Raw genomic sequence first — 8843 nt, forward strand, 5'->3', positions numbered from 1 at the left:
AGAGAATCAGTGATAATCAGTAGATCAGTGATAGTCAGAGGGTCAGAGACAGAATCAGTGACGCAGGGACAGGCAGAGGATCAGAGATAGAATCAGTGATAGTCAGTGATGCGGGGACAGTCAGAGGATCAGTGACAGTCAGAGGATCAGTGACAGTCAGAGGATCAGTGACAGTCAGAGGATCAGTGACAGTCAGGATCAGTGACAGTCAGAGGATTAGTGATAGTTAGGATCAGTGACAGTCAGTGAGGCGAGTTCAGATGCCTTCTCCAGGAATGGTGCCCCCAGCTCTCCCCTGGACGCCCTCTCTTCAGACATCTCTCCCAGCTCTCCCCTGGACGCCCTCTCTCCAGGAATGGTGCCCCCAGCTCTCCCCTGGACGCCCTCTCTTCAGACATCTCTCCCAGCTCTCCCCTGGACGCCCTCTCTCCAGATGTCTCTCCCAGCTCTCCCCCGGACGCCCTCTCTCCAGACGTCTCTCCCAGCTCTCCCCCGGACGCCCTCTCTTCAGACTCCCAGCTCTCCCCTGGACGCCCTCTCTCCAGACGTCTCTCCCAGCTCTCTCCCGGACGCCCTCTCTCCAGACGTCTCTCCCAGATCTCCCCCAGATTCCCTCTCTCGAGACGTCTCTCCCAGCTCTCCCCTGGACGTCCTCTCTTCAGACATCTCTCCCAGCTCTCCCCTGGACGCCCTCTCTCCAGACGTCTCTCCCAGCTCTCCCCTGGACGCCCTCTCTTCAGATGTCTCTCCCAGCTCTCCCCTGGACGCCCTCTCTCCAGACATCTCTCCCAGCTCTCCCCTGGACGCCCTCTCTTCAGATGTCTCTCCCAGCTCTCCCCTGGACGCCCTCTCTCCAGACGTCTCTCCCAGCTCTCCCCTGGACGCCCTCTCTTCAGATGTCTCTCCCAGCTCTCCCCTGGACGCCCTCTCTTCAGACGTCTCTCCCAGCTCTCCCCTGGACGCCCTCTCTTCAGACGTCTCTCCCAGCCCTCCCCTGGACGCCCTCTCTTCAGACGTCTCTCCCAGCTCTCCCCCGGACGCCCTCTCTTCAGACGTCTCTCCCAGCCCTCCCCTGGACGCCCTCTCTTCAGATGTCTCTCCCAGCTCTCCCCTGGACGCCCTCTCTCCAGAAGTCTCTCCCAGCTCTCCCCTGGACGCCCGATCTTCGGATGTCTCTCCCAGCTCTCCCCCGGACGCCCTCTCTTCAGACATCTCTCCCAGCTCTCCCCTGGACCCTCACTCTTCAGACATCTCTCCCAGCTCTCCCCTGGACGCCCTCTCTCCAGACGTCTCTCCCAGCTCTCCCCTGGACGCCCTCTCTTCAGACATCTCTCCCAGCTCTCCCCTGGACGCCCTCTCTCCAGACGTCGCTCCCAGCTCTCCCCTGGACGCCCTCTCTCCAGATGTCTCTCCCAGCTCTCCCCCGGACGCTCACTCTTCAGACATCTCTCCCAGCTCTCCCCTGGACGCCCTCTCTCCAGATGTCTCTCCCAGCTCTCCCCTGGACGCCCTCTCTCCAGACGTCTCTCCCAGCTCTCCCCTGGACGCCCTCTCTCCAGACGTCTCTCCCAGCTCTCCCCTGGACGCCCTCTCTTCAGATGTCTCTCCCAGCTCTCCCCTGGACGCCCTCTCTCCAGACATCTCTCCCAGCTCTCCCCTGGACGCCCTCTCTACAGATGTCTCTCCCAGCTCTCCCCCGGACACTCTCTCTTCAGACGTCTCTCCCAGCTCTCCCCTGGACGCCCTCTCTTCAGATGTCTCTCCCAGCTCTCCCCTGGACGCCCTCTCTTCAGACGTCTCTCCCAGCTCTCCCCTGGACGCCCTCTCTTCAGACGTCTCTCCCAGCTCTCCCCTGGACGCCCTCTCTTCAGATGTCTCTCCCAGCTCTCCCCCGGACGCCCTCTCTTCAGACGTCTCTCCCAGCTCTCCCCTGGACGCCCTCTCTCCAGACATCTCTCCCAGCTCTCCCCTGGACGCCCGATCTTCGGATGTCTCTCCCAGCTCTCCCCCGGACGCCCTCTCTTCAGACATCTCTCCCAGCTCTCCCCTGGACCCTCACTCTTCAGACATCTCTCCCAGCTCTCCCCTGGACGCCCTCTCTCCAGACGTCGCTCCCAGCTCTCCCCTGGACGCCCTCTCTTCAGACATCTCTCCCAGCTCTCCCCTGGACGCCCTCTCTTCAGACATCTCTCCCAGCTCTCCCCTGGACGCCCTCTCTCCAGATGTCTCTCCCAGCTCTCCCCCGGACGCTCACTCTTCAGACATCTCTCCCAGCTCTCCCCTGGACGCCCTCTCTCCAGATGTCTCTCCCAGCTCTCCCCTGGACGCCCTCTCTTCAGACATCTCTCCCAGCTCTCCCCTGGACGCCCTCTCTCCAGACGTCTCTCCCAGCTCTCCCCTGGACGCCCTCTCTTCAGATGTCTCTCCCAGCTCTCCCCTGGACGCCCTCTCTCCAGACATCTCTCCCAGCTCTCCCCTGGACGCCCTCTCTTCAGATGTCTCTCCCAGCTCTCCCCCGGACACTCTCTCTCCAGACGTCTCTCCCAGCTCTCCCCTGGACGCCCTCTCTTCAGATGTCTCTCCCAGCTCTCCCCTGGACGCCCTCTCTTCAGACGTCTCTCCCAGCTCTCCCCTGGACGCCCTCTCTTCAGACGTCTCTCCCAGCCCTCCCCTGGACGCCCTCTCTTCAGATGTCTCTCCCAGCTCTCCCCCGGACGCCCTCTCTTCAGACGTCTCTCCCAGCCCTCCCCTGGACGCCCTCTCTTCAGATGTCTCTCCCAGCTCTCCCCTGGACGCCCTCTCTCCAGAAGTCTCTCCCAGCTCTCCCCTGGACGCCCGATCTTCGGATGTCTCTCCCAGCTCTCCCCCGGACGCCCTCTCTTCAGACATCTCTCCCAGCTCTCCCCTGGACCCTCACTCTTCAGACATCTCTCCCAGCTCTCCCCTGGACGCCCTCTCTCCAGACGTCGCTCCCAGCTCTCCCCTGGACGCCCTCTCTCCAGATGTCTCTCCCAGCTCTCCCCCGGACGCTCACTCTTCAGACATCTCTCCCAGCTCTCCCCTGGACGCCCTCTCTCCAGATGTCTCTCCCAGCTCTCCCCTGGACGCCCTCTCTCCAGACATCTCTCCCAGCTCTCCCCTGGACGCCCTCTCTCCAGACGTCTCTCCCAGCTCTCCCCTGGACGCCCTCTCTTCAGATGTCTCTCCCAGCTCTCCCCTGGACGCCCTCTCTCCAGACATCTCTCCCAGCTCTCCCCTGGACGCCCTCTCTTCAGATGTCTCTCCCAGCTCTCCCCCGGACACTCTCTCTCCAGACGTCTCTCCCAGCTCTCCCCTGGACGCCCTCTCTTCAGATGTCTCTCCCAGCTCTCCCCTGGACGCCCTCTCTTCAGACGTCTCTCCCAGCTCTCCCCTGGACGCCCTCTCTTCAGACGTCTCTCCCAGCTCTCCCCTGGACGCCCTCTCTTCAGATGTCTCTCCCAGCTCTCCCCTGGACGCCCTCTCTTCAGACGTCTCTCCCAGCTCTCCCCTGGACGCCCTCTCTCCAGAAGTCTCTCCCAGCTCTCCCCTGGACGCCCGATCTTCGGATGTCTCTCCCAGCTCTCCCCCGGACGCCCTCTCTTCAGACATCTCTCCCAGCTCTCCCCTGGACCCTCACTCTTCAGACATCTCTCCCAGCTCTCCCCTGGACGCCCTCTCTCCAGACGTCTCTCCCAGCTCTCCCCTGGACGCCCTCTCTTCAGACATCTCTCCCAGCTCTCCCCTGGACGCCCTCTCTTCAGACATCTCTCCCAGCTCTCCCCTGGACGCCCTCTCTCCAGATGTCTCTCCCAGCTCTCCCCCGGACGCTCACTCTTCAGACATCTCTCCCAGCTCTCCCCTGGACGCCCTCTCTCCAGATGTCTCTCCCAGCTCTCCCCTGGACGCCCTCTCTTCAGACATCTCTCCCAGCTCTCCCCTGGACGCCCTCTCTCCAGACGTCTCTCCCAGCTCTCCCCTGGACGCCCTCTCTTCAGATGTCTCTCCCAGCTCTCCCCTGGACGCCCTCTCTCCAGACATCTCTCCCAGCTCTCCCCTGGACGCCCTCTCTTCAGACGTCTCTCCCAGCTCTCCCCCGGACACTCTCTCTCCAGACGTCTCTCCCAGCTCTCCCCTGGACGCCCTCTCTTCAGATGTCTCTCCCAGCTCTCCCCTGGACGCCCTCTCTTCAGACGTCTCTCCCAGCTCTCCCCTGGACGCCCTCTCTTCAGACGTCTCTCCCAGCCCTCCCCTGGACGCCCTCTCTTCAGATGTCTCTCCCAGCTCTCCCCCGGACGCCCTCTCTTCAGACGTCTCTCCCAGCCCTCCCCTGGACGCCCTCTCTTCAGATGTCTCTCCCAGCTCTCCCCCGGACGCCCTCTCTCCAGACGTCTCTCCCAGCTCTCCCCTGGACGCCCGATCTTCGGATGTCTCTCCCAGCTCTCCCCCGGACGCCCTCTCTTCAGACATCTCTCCCAGCTCTCCCCTGGACCCTCACTCTTCAGACATCTCTCCCAGCTCTCCCCTGGACGCCCTCTCTCCAGACGTCGCTCCCAGCTCTCCCCTGGACGCCCTCTCTTCAGACATCTCTCCCAGCTCTCCCCTGGACGCCCTCTCTCCAGATGTCTCTCCCAGCTCTCCCCCGGACGCTCACTCTTCAGACATCTCTCCCAGCTCTCCCCTGGACGCCCTCTCTCCAGATGTCTCTCCCAGCTCTCCCCTGGACGCCCTCTCTTCAGATGTCTCTCCCAGCTCTCCCCTGGACGCCCTCTCTCCAGACATCTCTCCCAGCTCTCCCCTGGACGCCCTCTCTCCAGACGTCTCTCCCAGCTCTCCCCTGGACGCCCTCTCTTCAGATGTCTCTCCCAGCTCTCCCCTGGACGCCCTCTCTCCAGACATCTCTCCCAGCTCTCCCCTGGACGCCCTCTCTTCAGATGTCTCTCCCAGCTCTCCCCCGGACACTCTCTCTCCAGACGTCTCTCCCAGCTCTCCCCTGGACGCCCTCTCTTCAGATGTCTCTCCCAGCTCTCCCCTGGACGCCCTCTCTTCAGAAGTCTCTCCCAGCTCTCCCCTGGACGCCCTCTCTTCAGACGTCTCTCCCAGCTCTCCCCTGGACGCCCTCTCTTCAGATGTCTCTCCCAGCTCTCCCCCGGACGCCCTCTCTTCAGACGTCTCTCCCAGCTCTCCCCTGGACGCCCTCTCTCCAGAAGTCTCTCCCAGCTCTCCCCTGGACGCCCGATCTTCGGATGTCTCTCCCAGCTCTCCCCCGGACGCCCTCTCTTCAGACATCTCTCCCAGCTCTCCCCTGGACGCGCACTCTTCAGACATCTCTCCCAGCTCTCCCCTGGACGCCCTCTCTCCAGACGTCGCTCCCAGCTCTCCCCTGGACGCCCTCTCTCCAGACATCTCTCCCAGCTCTCCCCTGGACGCCCTCTCTCCAGACATCTCTCCCAGCTCTCCCCTGGACGCCCTCTCTCCAGATGTCTCTCCCAGCTCTCCCCCGGACGCTCACTCTTCAGACATCTCTCCCAGCTCTCCCCTGGACGCCCTCTCTCCAGATGTCTCTCCCAGCTCTCCCCTGGACGCCCTCTCTTCAGACATCTCTCCCAGCTCTCCACTGGACGCCCTCTCTTCAGACATCTCTCCCAGCTCTCCCCTGGACGCCCTCTCTCCAGATGTCTCTCCCAGCTCTCCCCCGGACGCTCACTCTTCAGACATCTCTCCCAGCTCTCCCCTGGACGCCCTCTCTCCAGATGTCTCTCCCAGCTCTCCCCTGGACGCCCTCTCTCCAGACATCTCTTCCAGCTCTCCCCCGGACGCCCTCTCTCTAGACGTCTCTCCCAGCTCTCCCCCGGACGCCCTCTCTCCAGACATCTCTCCCAGCTCTCCCCTGGACCCTCACTCTTCAGACGTCTCTCCCAGCTCTCCCCTGGACGCCCTCTCTCCAGATGTCTCTCCCTCCCATGTTATTCTCTGCAGTCTCCACGTGTCTGCCCGGCACATTGTCACCGTCTCATTCACATTGATCGCTGCTGCTGTCTACACGGCTCGGATACTCCATAATCCATGGGATAACAGGCAGCAACCTGCAGATCATTACCTCCTGCTGAGAGCAGGAAATATGCAGGAGATTTGGGAAGTGGTGTCTAAGCCAAGGTGTATCTAAGCCAAGGTGTATCTAAGCCAAGGCAGAAATCCCCAGGATTATAAATGGCACATAGCAGGTAGAAGCCCAGGTACAGGCCATTGGGTGATACACTCCCAGAGAATAAAATTTTTAGTAAGCCTGTGTAGCTTGATATACACGTATCTTTCTTTCTTCTGAGCAGGTGTATCTAAGACTATTATATCTATTCTGTTCTATGTATCTAAGCATGAATTTCTCTTGACCTGGTATATCTAAGCATGTCATGTGTGATACTGTCTGCTGAACTGGTGTATCTAAGCTTATTATGGGTTATACTAGCTGCTGTATATATTCTTGTCAGGTGTGATACTGTTTGCTGAATTGGTGTATCTAAGCCTGATATGGGTGCTGCACTAAACATTTAATCCTCTTTGATACTGCTTGTTTAACTGGTGTATCTAAGTTTAATATTGGTGATACCCTTTACTGTGCTGCTGTATTTAATCAGATCATGCGTTATAGTGTCTATTCTGCTAAAGTATCTAAGCCTTCTCCGTTGACCTACAAATATCCAAGCCTGTCATGTCAGACTTCTGAGCTGTGTATCTAAGCCTCTCCTGTGATACACCACAGCAGACCCCCGCATTCCTCTCACCTGGACATCGTTGGATGAAGGGCTGTGGTACGGCCGCCTGAAGATGTCGGTCATGTTCCGCAGACTGTCCACGATGGATAAGATGTCTCCGCTATAGCTGGCGCCCTCTTGTGTTGCATCCACCAGGGTCTGCAGCACCGCCGAGACGCCCTCCCCCTTCTGCCCCCTCTGGGCCTTAGAAAGGTGCTCCCTGATCTGTAATATACAGAGACATCCCATAATAATATATCATAACAACCAGCGCTGACATCTTTATCCTTATAGGAGATCCTAGAATCCAAACTCCTACATAGGTTCCAGAATGCATCACTTCTACCAGACGCCGCCCTAGGCGAGGGACCATTGCAGCCCATATATAAGAATTATTTTTTATATAACTGTTTGTTTATTGACACTTTTGCCTTAAACAATAATATAAACAATAATGAAGGATCCGGCCAATCAAAATACTTATCAGCTGCTGTATGTCCTGCAGGAAGTGGTGTATTCTCTCTCGTCTGACACAGTGCTCTCTGCTGCCACCTCTGTCCATGTCAGGAACTGTCCAGAGCAGGAGACGTTTTCTATGGGGATTTGCTGCTGCTCTGGACAGTTCCTGACATGGACAGAGGTGGCAGCAGAGAGCACTGTGTCAGACTGGAGAGAATACACCACTTCCTGCAGGACATACAGCAGCTAATAAGTACTAGTTGACTGGAGATTTTTAAATAAAAGTAATTTACGAATCTGTATAACTTGTTGTCACCAGTTGATTTAAAAAATAAATATCCAATGGAGTACATTAATAAAGGGGTTATTGTAAATATTTTGGAGGAATTCCCCCCTTTAAATACAAGAGAACCCGGACCAAGATGTGGTCACCCAGCTTTTCTATGATCCTGAAAAGCAAGTGATCCTGGTGCAGAGAATATGAGGGCAGGAAGATCCCCTAAATCCCAGCAGAGTCCCTCTGGACTACAGAGACTCTAAATGCGCCAGCGCCTGCACATTCCACCATTATAAGTCAAGGAGCGATAATGGACGGCGGTATTGTGCTCGCCATTGTATGGTACCGAGATGGAAAACTAACAAGTGTTCATTTCGGCTTTCCCCTCCTCTTCTTACACCCTATATAACAGCTTAGGTCTCATTTAGCGGCAATAAACTAAAAAAAAAAGCGAAACGCGCCAAGAGCCTTAAAAGTCAGCGCACAAAGGTGAGCGCAATTCAAGAGGGAATTATGGCGGCCAGCTGAGCGCATAATAATACAAATCACAAAAGCACTTAAACTTTTCTGTTCCCCCGAATGTCTTGTATCTGGAGGAGACGCCACCAACCTGCATCATTACAGCGCCAGCAGCTCGACGCATTTCACAGGGAAAAAAAAAAATTGTCAAAAAGAACAAATTGAATTAAACCATAAATAATAAGACTGCGAGGAGACGCCAAACGGTATTTTTTATCTTACCATCTGTTGAATATTCCTGTAGTCAAGGGAAACACATTTGATGTACGTCGGCGCCTCCCAGTACGCCTCTCCCACCTCGTCCAGAACGCACTTTCTGAGAATGAGTCCTGAGGAGAAAGAACAGTCAAAATAAGGATTTCCTGCAAAATACTGAAATGTCGCATGAAATACAAGACGTTCCATCTGTGCCTAAGAAAGTGTTACCACCCAGCTCTCCGGGGGTCTGAATGGCATTGTCTCTGGATATATAGAGTATATAGGTGGGTGGCACATTGAACAATGTACAATGAATACAAAGATCTTATGCTTTATTTCTTCAAAAATGTCCAGATTTCTGAGACACATCCATGAATTAGAAAATACTTGAGGGGGGAAAAAAAAATAAAATAAAAAATAAAAAATAAATAAATAAATAAATATATATATATATATATATATATATATATATATATATATATATATATATATATAAAATTTTACTTTATTTTTTAATTAGAATTATTATTTATTTTACCACCATTGGCCTCTCCAATTTGGTGCAGAATGACAACTCCCAGCATGCCCTGCCAGTTGTAGTTTTGCACCAGGCTGGGAAA

The 8843-nt window shown here is 56.2% G+C and overlaps 1 protein-coding gene across 2 annotated transcripts in view; it reads right to left on the reverse strand.

The window, feature by feature from the left end:
* The window catches only part of ADGRB1 (adhesion G protein-coupled receptor B1), a 201975-nt gene extending 193673 nt beyond the window's left edge, over positions 1-8302 (reverse strand). For both annotated transcript variants that reach the window (XM_069957019.1, XM_069957018.1), the window contains exons 1-2: positions 8248-8302; positions 6801-6995 (exon numbers count right to left, since the gene is read on the reverse strand). In XM_069957019.1, coding sequence (XP_069813120.1) covers positions 6801-6995; positions 8248-8250 — 198 coding nt within the window. In that variant the 5' untranslated portion in view covers positions 8251-8302. The remainder of the gene's footprint in view (positions 1-6800; positions 6996-8247) is intronic.
* Positions 8303-8843: the final 541 nt, after the last annotated feature.

This window comes from Dendropsophus ebraccatus, chromosome 2 (assembly GCF_027789765.1).
Source record: "Dendropsophus ebraccatus isolate aDenEbr1 chromosome 2, aDenEbr1.pat, whole genome shotgun sequence".
NCBI classification, from domain to species: Eukaryota; Metazoa; Chordata; class Amphibia; order Anura; family Hylidae; genus Dendropsophus; species Dendropsophus ebraccatus.